At 35.8% G+C, this 19,484-nt stretch overlaps 1 protein-coding gene across 2 annotated transcripts in view; it reads right to left on the reverse strand.

Moving 5' to 3' along the window:
• The window catches only part of LOC150096071 (uncharacterized), a 229,974-nt gene that overhangs the window by 76,767 nt on the left and 133,723 nt on the right, over nt 1–19,484 (reverse strand). The window contains exon 14 of one of the 2 annotated variants that reach the window (XM_090409309.1): nt 5,951–6,054. The exons of the other annotated variant lie outside the window; for it this stretch is intronic. Coding sequence (XP_090265435.1) covers nt 5,951–6,054 — 104 coding nt within the window. The remainder of the gene's footprint in view (nt 1–5,950; nt 6,055–19,484) is intronic. 2 annotated transcript variants of the gene reach the window in all.

Raw genomic sequence — 19,484 nt, forward strand, 5'->3', positions numbered from 1 at the left:
GGGGGAAGAACCAGAAAACTGTATAAAGAGGGTGTGAGTAGGGGAGTAAGAAGCAGGTTTTTTTTGTGCAGAGTCGTAAATGATTGGAATGCCTTGCCTGAGAGAGTGGTGTCTGCAAGGAGTTTGAGTGTGTTTAAGACATGGTATGATGAGCTGTATGTGTGATAAAAGGACCTCCCAGATGAGTCTTTGACTCTATGAAGTCTTGGGGTAATAATAAGTCCCATAGAACCAATGCCATTTTAAGCTCACTATTACAAACAGTACAAATTCAAACCTTGATGATAACTGCACATTGAATTTCCTAGGAAATGATGTCATCATCAGTAGATAAAAGAATTCGTACAGTGACAACAGCACAATGTTTATGTATGGCAAGAATCATATATATAAACAAAGGAAATGTACACTGATGACAGAACACAAAGATTGGCAGTAACCAAACATAATGAGAGGAAAAAAACAAACAAACATGAAAGGTATAAAATTATAAAAATGAAAATGCATACTTAATGTTTAAATTTTGGTATACCACATTAGCTTAAATAATGTCATTTATTCTGAAATTTCACATATTTAGTTTGAGTAATCTGTACCATTAAAATCAATAATAACCTAAAATCTTCAGCAATAAGTTAACTTTATAATTGGCCACCTCCAATTACAAAGAATGAGAGGACAAGTGATGAACATTAGTCTGCACTGGTTAGCTTACAGTGGGCAGAAACTTGATACTGTTCTCTTAGAACTATAAATTAAAGAAATATGGCACATCATATACTATTTTTATTTTATTTTTTTAAAATTTGAAGTTTAAAAGTTATGAAGTTTGTGTGGATAACTCAGTGTGTTTAAAAGAATTTTTATTCATAAGGTAAAAAAAAAATCAATTTTGATTTAGAATTGTTGACCTAAAATTTTGATTTTAATGATAGTCTGCCCATACTTAATTCAGTATGAAGATTTTTGGCAAGTGAATAATTCATGCTAAAGTAACATTTCAAATTTAAATATTTATTCTGCATTTTTCCTTTTTACAATTTCATACTCTGGTTCTTTCTTATATATTTTTCGGTATTGTTTGCATTTGTACTTTTCTTTATGTTGTTGTTTTGTGTTCTTAGTTTGGTTTCTGTCAAGCATTGTGTTGTCACTATACACATTTTCAGCCATTTTCTTTGTTTCATAGAAATGAGATGGATAAATCTTTTCTGCCCTAAATTAACTATAACAAAAATAGTTTCTGCTGCAGCATTTGCTTTAACAAACTATTTCTTTGGTCCCTAGGGGCTTGCTACAACGAGTGTCTACTGTAACTATTCTGCAATAAGCGGGACAAAGCAATCCTTGGATCAGTCACACCTTTAAAATATTGAAGAACTGAACAGAAAACCAACTATTATTATAAAGAAGTTATGAAATTAATTACTGTTTTATGAATAAAGTAACATTTATTTCACTAGTTCCCTTCTAATTCAAGGGAATATTTTGGGATAAGTTGCACTTGAATGCAAAATGCTGCTTATGGTGAAATATGCACACTGACTACTTTGGAATATAAGTAGAACCATATTAGAAATGTTATGTTACATGAGATATGTCACACCTCTTCATTAGTATAGATTTTGTGAAGCATTATATCATATCCTCTCAAATAAAACTATTATACTTTATTAAGGAAATAGCACAGTTCAGATTAAAAATGAATTAAAGTATGCATTCATTAGTATACAATATTTGCAGTTTTACTGCCTTTTTGTTAAAAACTGCTTCCCACTCTCAATATAGTCATCCATGTCCTAAATCCCTCCTACAATTTTGAAGGATGAATCCAAAGCTCTTTAACTGTTATTCCAAAAAAAAAGTCATATTGAAAATTATAAACAATTCAAATGGTTATTTTTTTAATATCGATGGATCATTATCTCACAATAAGATTGCTTCCAGCAGATTTGTAAGTGTTTTTTTTTTTTGGGGGGGGGGGAATTCGAATGCTAGAGCTTTTAATCCATGTAATCCTAGAGAGGTTTTATGCGATTCAAATCTGGGAAATGAACAGCTAGGTAGTGTTTTGACTAATTTCTTCTTATTCCATAAAAATCTATTCAGTTGACTACCCACCATACCAACTTTACTTACTCTGTTGCCATCTTTAATTTGTCACCTTCACTGTGTATAAGTAGTTGAAATGTTTTACTTGTTCTGTATGTTCTCTATTCAAGAAGCAGCTTACTGCAGTTACAGTTATTCAATTTAGTTAAGGAATCCCACAGACTTCTAGTGGATTTATTTAGGAGTATAACATCTGCCTAAAGTAAAGAGCTGAGATTAATATCTCAATTTCGATACCAGGTTAAGTGCCACTTTCCTTTGTAATGTAATCCATACAGATGAATAATAAAGTAGGGATAGTGTGCACCCTAGTCTTACACCTTGTTGTATATCAAACAATCTTTATTTTTCTCAATTCTAACTGCTAAAACTTAGATACAGATAGCACATTACTTGATATAACATCGTTTACATATAACTGTAATGTTTTGAACAGCTTTTCTTGTAAGGAGTGTGAGCACTTCATCTTTACCTTGCCTATATTAGTTCATTCTTAGATAGCATCCTACAGTCTGACAGTTAAATGCCTGTAGGGAGTGATACATCCAGAGCTACCGACAGCCCCATCAATATGAAGGTGCAGGCAGACGATTTGGTGGTTTGGTTGCTGTAGGTCAACCTGAAATTCAGTACAGTTTGGTGTGTTCTACTTTGTCATGGCAAGTAAATCAAGTCCTATCAGCTTTTCACATTATCAACTGACCTCCTCCATAGTTTCATGACTCCTGTAGCGGAGTCATGAAAAGCAGTAGTATGAAGTGACAATACTGCATATGCATTCATTTAATGGATGTGTTTTGATATGGAAGATGCTTAGAAAATGCTTTTTTACCAAGTGTCCTACTAATAAAGCATAGAGGCACCAAGGTAACGATATGGGTTTGTCTCATACTATGATTAAGTCCACTGGGTATAATGCATAGAATCATCATTGTAGGTCCTACACTAATGCTCTGGACATGTTTATGTCCTACATTGTGGGAATTTTGCAGTATCAGCTCTTATACCTTTCAGCATGATAATGCTCCATATCATGAAGCACAATATTACTAACTTTTACCAGAAATTATACAAAGTATTTTATAATGCAATGAAGCAAGACATGTTGCTTTGCTTATATCTGCATATGTCTTCTGTTTTGATAGGAATAGTATATAAATGGGATAAAAACTGGTTTTCATCATTTAAATTGTTCACTTTGATAAATTATGGAGACTACTAGCATTTTAAGAATAATTACTTTAATTTCCTGACATTTTGACCTTCATACTAAAGTCATATAGAGTATACATACATACACACACACACATACAGAGACAAACTACATTACATTTCAAACAATATGCCAAAGTGATAATGATTTGATCAACTTTTATTCTACTGGCCTGACCTCCAGTGAAAGAAAAAAAAAACTATCCTATTTATAGCATAGTCAGAGAACAAATTCATATTAATACTTTTAAAAATGACCTTACCTCGAAAAAAATGAATCAATTAGTCTCAGACAACAGTACCCATCAACCTGCAAAATATAACCCAACTAATGGGATTAAAAAGAAAACAGCAGAATTACTGAAATCAGTCACTTCTTGCTCACAGACAGTTAAAAAAAAAAACTACTTCTGTACCATGCTTGTTAAGATTTGCCTAAGATTCATAAGCAGAACATATTGTTTTGACCAATAGTTGAAGGTATCGACAGCCCCACCTATCTAGCATCAACACTCAAGGAGTTGGTAGATCATTTCCTCTCCTATATAAAAAAAAAAACACAACACTTGAGCAACATGCTCTGGATTCCTTTACTTTAAAACCCAAAGTCTGGCTTAGGTATGTTGACTGTTTTCATTATCTGGCCCCATGGCCACCAGACTTGACACCTTCCTCAGCCACCTAAACAAACAACACAAACACATACAATTCACCAGTGAAATGGAAAGATGGAATTCACTTCCATTTCTAGATACACTTGTCATATGTCTTCCTTCCAGCAGTCTTTCCTCCGCTATTTACCGTAAGTCTACACATACCCAATATTACACAAACTCTTATCACCATTCAATGAAAAAACTAGGCATCATTAATACATTAAAAAACAGGGCTTTAAAGATTTGCTCCAATGAGCAAGTGGTTAAACATGAATTAAAAATTATCAGCAATTATAACTAGTCATCATTGTAGTTTATTCACAATATAATACAATGTGAAAAGAGATTAACTTAATAATTGATTACAAATTATGGTCTTCCAAGTCTCTCTATTATTATTATTATTATGTAACACCTCCAGGGAGTCCAAAGACTCGTCAAGGAAGGGCACCTACTGTACAACTCTCCATCTTCACCAACTGCAAATACCTTCATCATATATACCAACGCCATCTATCGCCGACCACCACCACCACTAGTATTTTTACAGACGATCACAAACATCCATGCCCACAGTGGGATTCGAACCCGCAGCCCTTCGGCTGGAGAGCGGATACGCTAACCACTTGGCCAACCAGACTGGCAATGAAACAACTCTATCTTGGGATAACTAGTATATGTCGGATGGAGTTTTACAGTTCAGTCTATTGATGGTTTCTCCATAATTATAATTAGTACTCCTAAAAATGGCTAAGCAAGAATATCATTGACAAAAATTTTCACGAGTCTGCATCTAATAATAAAAATAACTAGATTACAATAAAACTAGCTATTCAATACATTAAAAGGATATCAGATAAAATAAACAATACCTTGGCTATACAAATACAACCTTAATGTCATCTTTACTGCATAATTCCTGTCTAAAAAAGGAACATAAATGGTACATTAAATTTAATAATTATGGTAAATTTGGCCTTTCTGATCATGCCCTGAATACTCTATATAGAACTGAGTGGAAAGGCACCTGTTCATTACATTCACATTAAATCTGCATTCATACCAAAATGTGGTATGAATGCAAATTTAAAGAGGTCTGTGAAATTCTAATCAATCACTCTAATCTTAACAATAATGATGGTCTAAAAATCCCAAGAATATGGACAACACATATAACCTTTTGTTCTAAGAGTTCATTCTAAATTAAAATTAGCACACCAGGATGTTAGCCTTAACATAACAAACACTTATGTTAAATTATTAATTAGGTCACACTATGGCTGATTACCTTAATATGAAGGTTGAAACACTAGGAAAGTAAGCATTCTTTAACACAGTAGTAGTCTCTGTAATTCATCAAAATGAATGCTGATCACCATGTAACAGTCAAGGGAAGGATTTTTGTTTGTAATGTTTTATGCAATTTTGATAAAACAGTACCAGGGATTAAAAAAAAATTCTTACTGGGATGGCAATCGGAGATCACTCGATGCTGGCAGTAAATGGAACCTTAACTACAGTATCATAAATGCTCCATTATGCTGCAACCCTTATATAACTTGCCACATAAAAACTGATGACCCCCCCCCCCCTCCCATCACTAAATTTTAATAAAGATTCCCAATCTCTAACTTTATCAAAATTTATCAAAATGACTAAGATGATGCAGAAAGACAAAATAAGTATGTTTAAAGTATTCTGTTTACAATCACTTCACTAGTTAAGAACACGTGATAATTAAATGACATTTATAAAAAAAAATAAAAATCCTCCAATGCCTTTTATTCCCCAAAGAGAATAAATGTGAAAGCATTTTAAGATTCATTGACAGCTTAGACTCACTCTCAATGGATAATGGATGACTTTAAACTACTTATTGTAACATTGCCCTGATTAGAAAGGATAATGTTTAAAAATAACAAAGCTGAACTTATTTCACCCTTTTTTTAATACATAATCACTTTTCTTACTTTTCTGTTAGCTGATATAACATGCTTATAAAATCAGGTCCAACATGAATAAATCCTTCAGAAGACGCTTCATAGGATTTTGGTATATCAGGCATTAGTAAACACTGAAAAAAAAAAAAAGCTTGAATTTTAGTTATCCAGTATATTATTTTAATTTTATTTTGATATTATTGTCATAATAATAACAGTGCCATCCTTTAATCTGATTTTTTTCCAAAAATTTTTCAATTACTGTTATCATTTTCAAACTGAATTTCATTAAAAATAAAAGTTCTTAGTTTTAACATATTAGAATGTAAAAGGAAAAAAACAGTACACATAATTAATAGGCACTGTAAGAGAACTTGGTCTCAAAGAGATTTAAAAAATAAATAAAATAAAATTCAGTTTTATAAGACAATGAGGAGCTCACTTTTTATCTCAGTCCTTTATTTCACACTCAACCCTTAACCACATGAGTGATGTGCCATTGCTTAAACAAATCATACACAACAAAAACAGTCAATTTCTTGTTTTATAGTCTCAAAGTTTTAAATGCTGCTTAGTAGTAAATAAAAGAAATGGGTGATTTAAAGACTTGTGAGTATATAGCGAGAACTTACAGACCGAATGATTTATGGCATTCCTTAATGGAGCCACTTATTTTTAAACTATTGATGAATTTCAACTATATTCATAATACAATTTTTGTATTATTAATGATCAGTTCACGATAAAATATTCTATAAACCAAAGAAAAACATATATTGATTTGGGGGGGGGGGGACAATGGAATTTGACTGCAAAACTTTGAAATATATAGTATAATTACTTACATTAAGTGGCACTAGGGTTGCTGAAGCACATGGCGGTGGATTTGAGCTGCGGTAAAAAATTGTTTTTTAAAACGGTGTATAGTGTGAATTCTTTTGTGAATTGTGTACATTTTTTTCCTCAGTAACACAACTATTTTAAAAAATCAGTGGTTCTGCTTTTGGAGTTTTGTTGTAATATATTGTGTTATTTTTGGGTTACCGAGAAGGCATGGTCACAGTCGGCAGCATTTGTGGTGGAAGAGAAGATAAGTTTTCGCTATTTAGTATAGTTGATTATAGCGTTTATATTTATAAATATATATAAAAAGCTATATAAACACTGTATTATATATACATGGTGTCCATAAAATAATTTTCCCTCTTTGGAGGCATCTGTAGCTAAAACTAATAAACGGCATGAGACCAAATTTTATATTGAGACTTTTGAAGGCATGGGGTGATGATTTCTGTGATCAAAAGATTTAGTATCAAAAGTCACCGATAGGGGAAATTTTGGTGCTGGCAAAGCCAAAAGCAGTCAAATATTTGCAGTAAATGCAGGTAAAAAGGATGCAAATTTTACTGTGCGTACGTTACAGCAGCGCCACCAATTCCACTTAAAAAGGGATTGGGAACGTTCAGGCAGTTATTCGAATGACTGACGAATTGTGCTCAATATGCATCCTGCCTTGCCTAATTCCATTTTATCTGCCTTTAATGTAATTATCTGCTTGTTTTCAGCTCTGCCAGCACTAAAATTTCCCCTATAAGCGACTTTTGGTATTAAATCTTTTTTTTTTTGTGGAAATCATCTCCCCATGCCTTCAAAAGTCTCAATATAAAATTTGGTCTCCTTCTGTTTATTGGTTTTGGCTACAGATGCTTACAAAGAGGGAAAGTTATTTTATGGCCACCCTGTGTATATATATATATAAAAAACAGCTAATGCCTTTTTGTTCCAGTATAGGGAGTAGGCGAGGTCGTTTTTTAGCCCTATCTAACTTTTGGAGACTGAGTGGACAGTTCAATCTCCACTGGTAGCGAATCAGAGATAGCTGGCCCAAGGCTATCACAAATTAATCGACACACAGAGAAGAAGGTGGCTAGTAAGTGCCACCATCTGATGGTTCCTAACCTTAACACGATATTTTTAATGTCTGAAAATAGTGTGGGTTCGACGGCTGATTTTCTTAAGTTTACGGGACGAAAAACCCGAATTTCCGGGAGAAAAAAGCTGCTAGCCCGTGCAAGAAATCGACTAACTCTGGAACCGGTCGAGGAAAGGCTTAGAAAAAGTTCCTCTAGTTGGCGACTAGATTCGAACGCCTTTCATCATGCGGTCAAGTGCAAAACGCCACTTCTACTGAGCTACACAGGTTCTGTGTGTGTGTGTACACACACACACACACACAATATATACAACGATCCCTCGATTAATGCATCCCCCGATTAGTGCGTCATTTTTTTATATCCAAATTCGATTAGTGCGCCTATATACATCTTAAAAATAAATGTTACAGATTTTAAAAATTTTTGATCTGTACATTTTTTATGGCTAACTATTTTAAAAAATCACTCACCAGGATGAAATAAATTAGTTACAGATTTGAAACATTTTACAGTTATTTTTTAATGGCATACTACACTATTTCCATATAAGCTATATTCCAAATTTAATGGCAAAATTTATGTCGTCTGCTTTATATAGCATTTTGCTGATCATATCTCGTGCAATTGTTTTTCTAACCTTTAATTATGAGTAAAAGAATTAGTCAGCAAAAAATAGAAGTGTGAAAATGATTCAAAAAGTAATCTGATTGGAATAAAAACTTGAAATAATAAAGAAAAATGAACAAGACGAGTACAGAGCAAAGATAGGACAAGAACACAAAAATAGGTGAATCAACTGCTGAATACAAAAAGAAAGGTAAGGCTGCTTCAAGTTCATCATGCATGCACTCAAAATCAAAGTATTATCATGATTGAATTAGAGAGACTTCTTTTTACATGGATCAAAGATTGTAACCAAAAATAGCTCTCACTAAACACTGGCCTTATTAAAAAGCATTAAACCTCTTTGTAACCTTGAAAGAAAGAGCTATCAATGATGGAAAAGAAAAAGAATTCCACGCTAGGCTAGTGTTGGGTGATTTGAGTGTTTCAAGAAGAGAAATAGCCTACATAATGTTCTAATCATAGGCAAAGCTGCAAATGCAGATAAGGAGATATCCAGAGATTTTGAAGAAAATTGTGTAAGAAGGGGACTATTGTGATCAACAAATATTTAATGTCGATGAAACCGGCCTTTTTTTTGGAAGCAAATGCCCTCCAAGACTTTTCTAGTCAAATCAGAGAAATCTCAGCCTGGTCAGTGTGATCTAAGTCGCAAAGTCGGATGAAATTACTGCTAGCAATATGCGAGCCATTCAGAAGCACATTCTTCCACATTGTGCAAATGATTTTAGAGGCTTTTCAAATGAATCTGAGTTAATTAAATCTCATTCTGAGAAGTTGAGTGATTCCAACCTGGGAAGATCCTGAAGAATATGAAGAAAATTTTACCACTGACAAGCCTAAAGAGGTTTCACAGAAAAAATTGAAAATAGTTTTTGTACAATCGAAGTTTTTAAGAAACAATGCTTAGAGACCGACCCTGGTGAAGAGAGAACCAGTAAAATTTGCAGAAGAGGCAATAGAGCCATACCGTCAGTTGTATGAAAAAAAAAAAAAAACAGAATGCCTGCCAAACTACGTTAGCTCAATTCTCTGTTAAGAAGTAGAATAATAAATTTATATTCTGAATATGTTTTATTGTCTTTATGGTTTTCCTTTAACTAGGCCCTGAGACATATCCTAATTCTTTTATAAAAAAACTTAAGAGTCAAAAAAGAAATCCGAGGAACGAATTATACATTTTCTCATAGGTTATTATATTCGATTAGTACCTTTTTGATTAATGCGTCTGTTTTAAAGAACACATTAGGCACATTAATTCAATTAATATAAAGTATTTATATAGCTTTTATATATATATATTTAGCATTTAGTTTAGTTGTTCCTCGGCAGTAAGGAATGATGCTTTCACAAATGGCGTGTCACCAAGTCCTCTGTCATTTAAGAACTATTATATGTAACATAATAAAGGACTTTGTGGCATACAGTGCTTGCAGTATGCATGCATCCCAGGAGTTGGATATGTGGCAGGTGAGAGAAAGGGGGGGGGGTATATGTGCAAAATGTAGGCAATGGGAGGAATTCAATGAGTAGTGTTATAGGAGAGAATGATGAGCAAAATATGAATGAGAAAATAAGAGTCGGGAGTGTGGAAGGCTTGAATGACTGAAGTTTTCGGAGATGGTCTTGACTGGGAGAATGAATGGCAAGTAAGAGTGACTAACTTGCAGAGAGGGATAGATGAGATGAAAGAGGAGGTGGAATGTCTTGTGAACGAGATGAGAAGTATGAAAGAGATGAATGCAAGGCAAATCAGAGTAGGAGTGAGAGAGAGTTTTGGGATTGATAGAAGAGGGAAGTATAGAAACAGTAGGAGAGAGGGGTATGGGAATGCTAGAAGAGGAGAGAATAGGAGCAGAAGAGAGGGAATGAGAGAGAGGTATGGGAATGATAGAAGAGGAGAGGATAGAAACAGTAGAAGAGAGAGAATTATGGGAATGATAGAGGAGGGAGAATGGAAACAGTCAGAGAGAGGAAATGAGAAGAATGCAAGAGAGTGTACGAACCAGGGATGGAGTGATGCCAGGACAGCAAGTAAGTAGCAAAACACAGAGAAAAAGGGTTAGAGGAGAGAGAGAGTGAGGGATGCAGGTGAGCAATCAAGAAACAGAGTGGCAAGGGATGTGATGTATGGAGACTCGATGATCTCTGGTGCGCAAGATAGGATGCCAGAGATGCGTTTGCCTGGAGGGACGATAGCAAATGTGGCTATGGCAATCAAGGGGGGTAAAAGATGGATGAAATGATTGTGATGGTGGGCATGAATTGACTTGATAGGCAATATAAATTGGGCGGTGAGAGATCTGAGATTCTTGCTTGAGATTGTGCAAAAGAAAACGCAGAGAGTAAAGATTGTGTGTGTTGTCCAGGTATGATAGTGATGAGCTGAGCAGAAGAACAGTAATACTGAATAGTATAATAGCCAGAATGTGTCAGAAGAGAGGATTGGAATATGTGGATGCTTGGAGGGCATTTAAGAACAGAAGGGAACTGCATGCAAGGGACTGCTTGCATTTGAATGAGGAAAGACTAAGGCATCTGAAGAGATTGCTGTTTTCTGAAAGAGAGTGTCAATGCAGGGAAACTAGAATTCCGAGGGTGGATGGTAGCAGGGGTGGCCTCTTGTGAGAATGGGTGCTTGGGGGAAGGGAGATGACATCAGGTTAGTTACACTGAGCCAGTGGAGTTTGGAGGGGATAATGATAGGTATAGAAGCAGTGACATTTTCATGCTTTTATACTAATGCCAGGAGTATACGAAATCAAGGAGATGAATTGGTGGTAATGATAGCATCAGCCTGACCAAAGATTATTGGGCTCTCTGAGACGTGGTTGATAGAAGAAGATATAATAACAGCAATAGAAGTAGCAGGGCACAGCATTTTTCGACACGATAGGAAGAGAAAATGCAGTGGTGGAGTAGTGCTTATGATAAGTGATGACATGTCCTCTATGAGTAAAGGTTTTGGAAGGCAGTGACACTAATGGTTTTGAAAGCATATGGTGAGAGGTAGAGGTGGGTAAGACAGGATATTTAGTGGGTGTTGCCACAAGCCAAGGAGCACAGAAGGTGGGAAGCAGGAGATGTTTAGGCAGCTGAGCTTGGCAAGTGCAAGAAGAATGATTGTTATGGGAGATTTTAACTATAGCAGTAAAAATTGGGGAGAGGAAGATGCATGTAGCAATAAGGGAATGGAATTTCTAGAATTCTTGAGGGATAAATGTCTTAGGCAACATGTAATAGAGGGAACAAGAGGTTCAAGAATTTTGGATTTGGTCATAGCATCAGAAGAGTTGATAATAAGTGAGATGACATCTCTCACACCAGTTGGAGAGAGTGACCATGTGTTTATAAGAGTCTTAGGTATCAACTAGGGGCAGTTCCATGGAGGGCAGAATTGGAAGGTCAGGATATCGTTAATGCTTGGGAAATTGTGGAGGAATATTTGTTAGCAACAATAGTAAGCTGTATTCCATGATATTATGGAAGAGATATAAGGAGAGAGATGGAGGGCAGATACATGAAGAATATAAGATGCAGGCCAGGAGAGTGACTAGTATGGTGATGAAGGCAAAACTGGAATATGAGAAGAGATTGGAACTAAGATCCAAAGAAAATCCTAGGGATTTTTTAGCTATGTGGCCAGTAAGAGGAGAAATGAGTGTGGAAGAATGACATTGGGGGATAAAAATGGGAATAGAGTGATTGATGCAGAGGACATAATGGAGTTGTTCAATGAGCACTTTATTGGAGTATTTCATCCTGGAGAAGAAGGTTTTAATACTAGAGGGATAGGAGAGTGTGTTCCAAATACTGAGTACTCTGGATACCAGTAAAGCTGTGCGACTGTATGGTATTTCACCATGGGTTTTGAGAGAATATGCTAAAGAACTGACAGCTCCGTTGACCTGGCTCTTCAATAAAAGTCTGGCTGAGGGAAAGGTATCCAAGGAATGGAAGAAAGGCATAATAAAGATGGTTTTCAGGACTGTACAATGTCAGTTACGAGGATCGACTGAGGGAATGTTGACTGCAGAGTTTGGTGGATAGAAGAAGGAGAGGTGATATGATTGAGACTTTTAAACTGTTGAGAGGCAGTTACTGCATATTGAGGAGATTTTTCACTTGGTGGAACGGCAGGAAAGAGCGATGACAAGGGGCCATCCCTGGAAGTTACGAAAGGAAGCTGTGAGCAAAAGGATGGGGAGTGGTTTCTTTGTGTGGAAGGTGATTGAAATGTGGAATGCAATGCCCGAGATATTGGTTAGAGCAAGGACTGTCAATGAGTTCAAGGAGTCGTACGATAAACTTTGTGTTTCCTAAAAACGACCTTCCATGATAAGTCTTTTGACTCCATGGAGGCCCTGGATAATAATAATAATTAATTTTTTATTGTGAAGGAAGACTTTACAAGCTAAACTTCATGATCGAATTGCCTTTCTCAAAAAATTTCACGATACGAAAGTTATTCCTACATTTGCAAGATTTAGAGAGACTATTCGTTGTCTAGAGCTCATGCAATTTATATTTGTGTTTATTGATACAGAACCAACTTCGAGTAGCTAAGAAAGATTTAGCATCTAATATTCAGTCTGTTTTAGATCTTGAAAGAAGGATTTCAACTACTCTAGATGAATTACTGGATATCGTCCCACATGTTTCTAAACAATCTTTAACTCACTCTTATGAAAGACATTCATATAGACTAATGCAAAAATATGAATCATTATATCGTAAGCAAAATTTTACTGCTGACAACACTCCTACCAATAAATGGAGTATTAACATTTCTGGATGACGTTGTCTGATGCTGAGACTAGTGTGTTAGCTTAAGGTCATGATTTTGCTGTGGTACCTAAATCTGAAGATGCTAATAAACTACGCTTTGAAGTTGCTGCTGATCTTTAAAAGTAAATTACCTCCAAGTAATTTATCTACTACTGAATTCTGTGCCCTGCTTTCATTAAGACAAAAGAATCATATATCTATTTCAAAAGTGGATCAAGGAAAAGCTATAGTGGTAATAGATAAGGCTAACTATGAAAGGAAGATAGACTGCCTTTTACAGGATACCTCCACCAATCAAGAAATTGGTTATAACCTTACATCTCAGATAATAATAATAATAATAAAACACAGATTAAACAATTAGATAACCTCCTTGATGAAGTTGTTAGCTGGGATCAAAATACTTTGAATAAGTTATGCACCCATTTTGGAAGGACTGCTTGTTTATGTGGTGTAAAATCTGGGAAAGAATAAAAATATAATTTTTTTTTTATGTCGATTTTACATAGGCAATTAAATTACATAATATACTTGTAAGTAAATTATGTAAGTAAAAGAATGTATAACTCACTGTACTGAGATAAATATTGTAACTAAATGTTAAAACATTTAGTTACAATTCTTTTGGTTCTTATTCAAATAAGAACCAAAAGAATTGTAACTAAAATTAAGCTCAGACAGGATTAGGCTAGGAGACCTAAGGCTACCAACAGTCGCAAAGATCACCGAATTATGAGTTTTCGCGCCAAAACCCAGTGATAGCATGGGTGATGGAGAAAACTCTCCAGTAAATCCGGGGGACTTTAGAGAAGAAGGGCCAAGGTCGGGAGAATGATATAAAAGACAGAGATTGAGTGGCTAGAGGCTCTCGTTTCGAACTCTGTTCCTGTGCCTAGCTTTTCCGAGGACAGGAGAGAGTTGCGTTCCTGCAAGCAGCAGTTCCGACGGAGATGGGAAGTTCGCTAGTAGCAGAGATGGCCTTTTCGAGATATCCCGTGAGATTCCCTGATCTACTTGTGTGCTGAATTGTCGCAGCCGTATCCTAGTGCCTGATCAAAATTTAGCTGGGAAGAAGCAGAATGTGCCTGTAAGTCTTGAGGATCTGACTGTGTAATGAACTAGAAAGTAGAATCTTTCATGTAATATCTAAGATTGTGAAGTCGAAACGACAAATGTTGGTTCTGTTATCTAGTGGCATAAAAGATGATAGAAAGAATCGGAAAGTTGTATTTCAGTTTGAGTGTGAATAGCAGAATACAGAGATCTAAAGATTTGCTTATGTCATGTATTGCTAAGAGTGAATGTGGTTTGAGTTTTGCCTTTTATTGTTTACAACATGAGACAAAGTTAAGTGTGTTAAGTATCATCCAAGTGTCTGAAAAGTTATGTGTAATTATGATTTCTTTGTCTTAAAGCTTAAGCTTTACGACAAAGATTTTGTGGAGAGTTAGACACGTGACAAGTATTGTCTCCAGTGTACTCTTGTTGTCTTAGTTAGAACCAGACATGTGATATGTTGTTGTTAGAATGTTGTATATAATTTGTCTTAGTAAGAATAAACATGTTGTTTTTGTTAATAGCTTGCCTGGTCTTGTTTAGCCAATGCACTTCTCATAAGAGTATCGAACCTGTGTGACCTAAGAGTAGTAATAGGTACGACTGACTGAATAGGAGTTGCTTGAGATAGAGTAAAATTAAGAGTTATTTTTGTGCTTAGCTGAATATTTCTCTTGTATGTAAGGGAAGAAACAATTCTTTTACATGATGCTTAATGGCGCAGTCGAAAAAAAAAATTTTGTTTTAAGGATCAATATAAGTGAAATACGGCAAAGTAAATTAAGGACTTGGCTCCAGCCAGAGGCTCTTCCTAGGTCTACAATTCAAGCACGGTGCAAGAGCATATTTATGACCTTGAGATGGGGGGGGGGGGGAGCGAGACTAAGTTAAGGACTAAAGGATTAAGATTAATTGCGAGTTTTTATGCGGGAATTAGAAATTGAAGTCTACAGAGAGTTTGAACTAGCTCAAGCAACTATGATATAAAAAAAATATTACAATGGCGCAGTAGACTCCATTCGTGAAATTCATACCATTTATTAAATCCTTAAATCAATTAATAAAAAGTAAATATAAAAAAATTTACAATGGTCTCCCAAAAATTCATAAAGAAGGTTGACCAGACCTACAATGAATTGCACTGACTCTTCTCCTCTCCCACCTATAGGACTACTAAATTTCTTTCATGTTTAGTAACTGCCCATATTGGACAATCCAGATCATTCATCAAGAATTCCAAGCAATTTCTTGGGAAAAAAAAAATCAAGAATATTCGAATTCTAGTGTGAGATATGTTAATCAGCTTTGACATACTGTATGTTAGCATAAATCTTGCCCGGAACACTCAGTAGGGAAATACCTCTGTAATTCTCACATTCAGTTTTATTTCCCTTTTTATATATGGGTACTATGAGACCTCTACTCCAATCATTGGGAATTAGCCCCTCTGTCCAGGCTTTCTGAACTATGCAGTGCAGTCACCGTAAGACTTTTATACCACCATACTTCAGCATTTCTGGTCGAATATCATCTACTCCTGCTGCCTTTTCACATTTCAAGCCTTTGATAGCTTTTTCTACTTCAAGTATGTATTCCTGACTGCATACCTGTTGGGAGTTTTTTTTTTTTTTTTTTTTTTTTTTTTTTTTTAACACTGTGCTATCACTGCTTGTTTCATTTAGCAATTTTTCAAATTACTCCATACTTCAAGGATATCTTTTTCTCCCATTTTCATGTCACCTTTATCATCTCTAACTCCTTTTACAGCAGTCTTTCCTCCATTTCTAAGCTTCTTCAACAACCACCAGAATATCTTACCACCTTCTTGATATTTATTTTCTATGTTCTTGCCAAAGTCCTCCCATGACTTTTGTTTAGCTAGTTTTACACAGTGTTTAGCTTTCTTACATTTGTCTCTGTATTCTCTAAGAGCACAAGCTGACTTATTTGACAGGAACTTTTGATATGCTTTCTTCTTTTCCTTCACTGCCTCTTTAACTTCCTATGTCCACCATGGAGTTCTGATTTTTCTATCCTTGCTGACAACCTCGCCACATGCCTCTCTGGCTGAATCAATCAGGGTTTTCTTCAAGATTTGGCACTGAATCTCCAAGGTTTGGTTCTTGTTCTCAAACTCTTTCATTTTTTCTTCAATAATCTTTGTGTACTTTAGTCCACAGTTCACATCTAAGTGCTGCTCAACTTTTATTCGCTTTAAAACTTTCTTACATGTTATTCTTTTCAATATGAAATTCAATTTTATCCTGTTCAAGACTAAATAGTGATCACTTCCAATTTCAAATCCTCTGTACACTCTGGTGTCCTGCCAGGGAGAAAATATCACTATCAACAATAACAAAGTGAATGAGACTTTTCTTATTCCTTACCTCTTCTCTCCATGTGAATTTGTGCACATTTTTATGTTTGAACATGGTGTTAGTAATAACCAGTCCATGTCCTGAGCAGAAATCCAAGAGGTATTTGCCATTGTTATTAGCTTTGCTCTTTTCTCTAAATTTTCCGAAAACAATTTTGTATGTCTGACAATCACTTCCTACTCTGTTATTTAGATCCCCAACAAGAACCAACTTTTCCTTTTTCACTGTGTCAGTAGCTTTCTCTAAAGCCTCAAAAAATTCCTCCACTTCTATTTTAGTAGAGCCTTCTGTGGGACCATAGGCACAAATAAGTCTCATTGTCCAGTTCCCCATTCTCATATTTGCTCACATTACTCTACTTGAGACTGACTGCCATTCAAGAAGATTAGCCTCATATTTTGTGTTGAATACTATGGCTACTCCTTCTTTTCCTTGATTGTCATTGCCTGAATATAACATTTTGTATTTATTGCTCAGAAAGATCTCACCAGTTTTGGTCTTTTTTTTTTGTTTCAGTCACCCCTATTATGTCGATCTGGTACTTATCTAATTCCTCAGCTAGCTCCATTTCTTTGCCATTCAGGATTCTTATGTTGATCTTTAACTCTGGTGATGTTGAGTTTGGGTATGCTTTCAGATTTGTTCCAGTAGCTGACTTTTTGCTGTTCGCCCTGGTTCCCTGGCGAAAACAACGGGGGCCTTGTTTAACCGGCGACGCCCCAGCTGGCAAGAAATTTTGTCATGTTGTACCATTATTTTATATATTGGTTTAAGCCAATAAGAATACAATTTGGTCGGCTAAATCCCAAATTGCCAGCCCACCTCGTTCGTTCAGAATCCAAGTAGATACCCAACAGGGTGCACCATGAGAAGGTGAGGATTGGACATTAGGTCAGAAGCCCTGGTCGGTTCTCTGCATTCCTTTAAAGGCTATGTGGAGGTCTCCTCTCAGTTATACAGCTTTGACCCTTAAGCACCCCTAGCAATTTACTAACTTTTTATAATGGAGTGACACAGCTGAGTTGAATAAGGGAAAAGGCTAAATGATGATTATGCTGGATTTTGCAAAGGCATTTGACTGAATGCTGTTATGCAAATTAGACAAATGGGAGATTGATATGACACTGGTTATGTGGATAAGAATGGCTTCTGGACAGATATCAAAAACTGGTAAACAGAGGAGCAGATTCCAGACAAAAGCTGGTGAATAGTGGCGTGCCACACAGTTCAGTGCTAGGACCACTGCTGTCTAATTTGTACATAAAGGATATAAGAAATAGCCTGAAAGGAAATATTTAGTTGTTTTCTGCTGATGCAAAATTAGATATACTAATAGTGGATCAAGGTGATGTGGAGAGCTTGCAGAATGATTTAAATAGGCTCAATATAGGTAAAGCATAATGGACGCCATTTTAATGTGAAGAAATGTAAAGTTACGCATTTTGGGATATATAGATTACAAGCTGTGTATACCATATTGATGGAACTGTCCAGGAAATACAAGGAGTTTCCGAAATCTAAGTAAACTATTTTTTTTCTCAAGGATGTTTAATAATAGGAAGTTGAAATTATACATCAAGAAATAAGTGAACATGCACTACTCCACAAAATCTATAAATCTATTGATGTGCTCGAACCAATGATAGATCAATATCTATCATTCATTCTGATGCCCACACCCAGCAATCCACAATCCACATTATACCAACAGATGAACTTCTTCATTTGTAATGAAATGCCTTCCAGAAAGGTATTTCTTGATTGAGTGGGCTGAACAAATGGAAGTCTGAAGGTGCTAAGTCTGAGCTATGGGGGGGGGGGGGGAACGTGGCAGAGTTTCCTGACGATTACAGTGCAACTACTCATGAGTGGTGTGCACAGTGTGTGGAGTAGTGTTATCATGCATGAAAATCACTCCACTTTTCAGGAGTCCTGGTCATTTGCATCAAATGCTGGCTTTCAGTTTTGTCCAAAGTTGCACAGTAAAGCTCTGCATTGATTGTTCTTCCCTTCAGCAAGAAGTCCACTAACAGAATGCCTTGGTATTTGAGATGTGGTGTTACAGAACGCTGTTGATCATATACTGAAAGGCAGACAAATGGATGGGTGCTAGAAAGGATCAGTAGAAACTTAAGGCTCCTTAAGGATATTGACAGAAGAAAGTTGAATTACTTTGGACACATTGAAAGGATGGAAGGAGGACTTCTCAGAACAGTAAAGAAGGTAAAGTTTCTGGAAAAAGAGGAAAGAGTAGACCATCAATGAGATGGATGGATGAATGGTGTGTGTGTGTGTGTGTGTGTGTGTGTGTGTGTGTGTGTGTGTGTGTGTGTGTGTGTGGAGCGACTGATCTTCAGAGAGTTGAAACCTCCAGAAAAGCATACAACAGGACCACGTGGCAAGGACTGGTGTGGCACATCACACCTGTTGATGTCAATGAAAACAGATGGATGGAGACATTCATAAATACTTCATTAGACAGAGAAACCAACTGATTTTGATGATCCATATTTTTTATAAAATGCTTTGTTATGATATAACATTACTTTTGCATATTTTCCATACCATTAAGACTATGAAATACTAGTTTTACAAGAAAATTCTACTGAAAAATGCTGAAAACAAGCATTCTGTTTTCAGTATTTTTACAATGTGACTGCATAATGGTCAAGCGAGTTTCCAATTAATGTGCAACATGTGTGCTGGCATGCCTTAAGACAATTACTGCAAACATTGCTATGAATGCCTTGTAGATGAGTACCAATTTTTGCTGCTTTACAGGTA

Source organism: Typopeltis vanoorti, chromosome 19 (genome assembly GCF_054136105.1).
Source record: "Typopeltis vanoorti isolate ZY-2024b chromosome 19, IOZ_Tvanoo_1.0, whole genome shotgun sequence".
In the NCBI taxonomy this organism is placed as follows: Eukaryota; Metazoa; Arthropoda; class Arachnida; order Uropygi; family Thelyphonidae; genus Typopeltis; species Typopeltis vanoorti.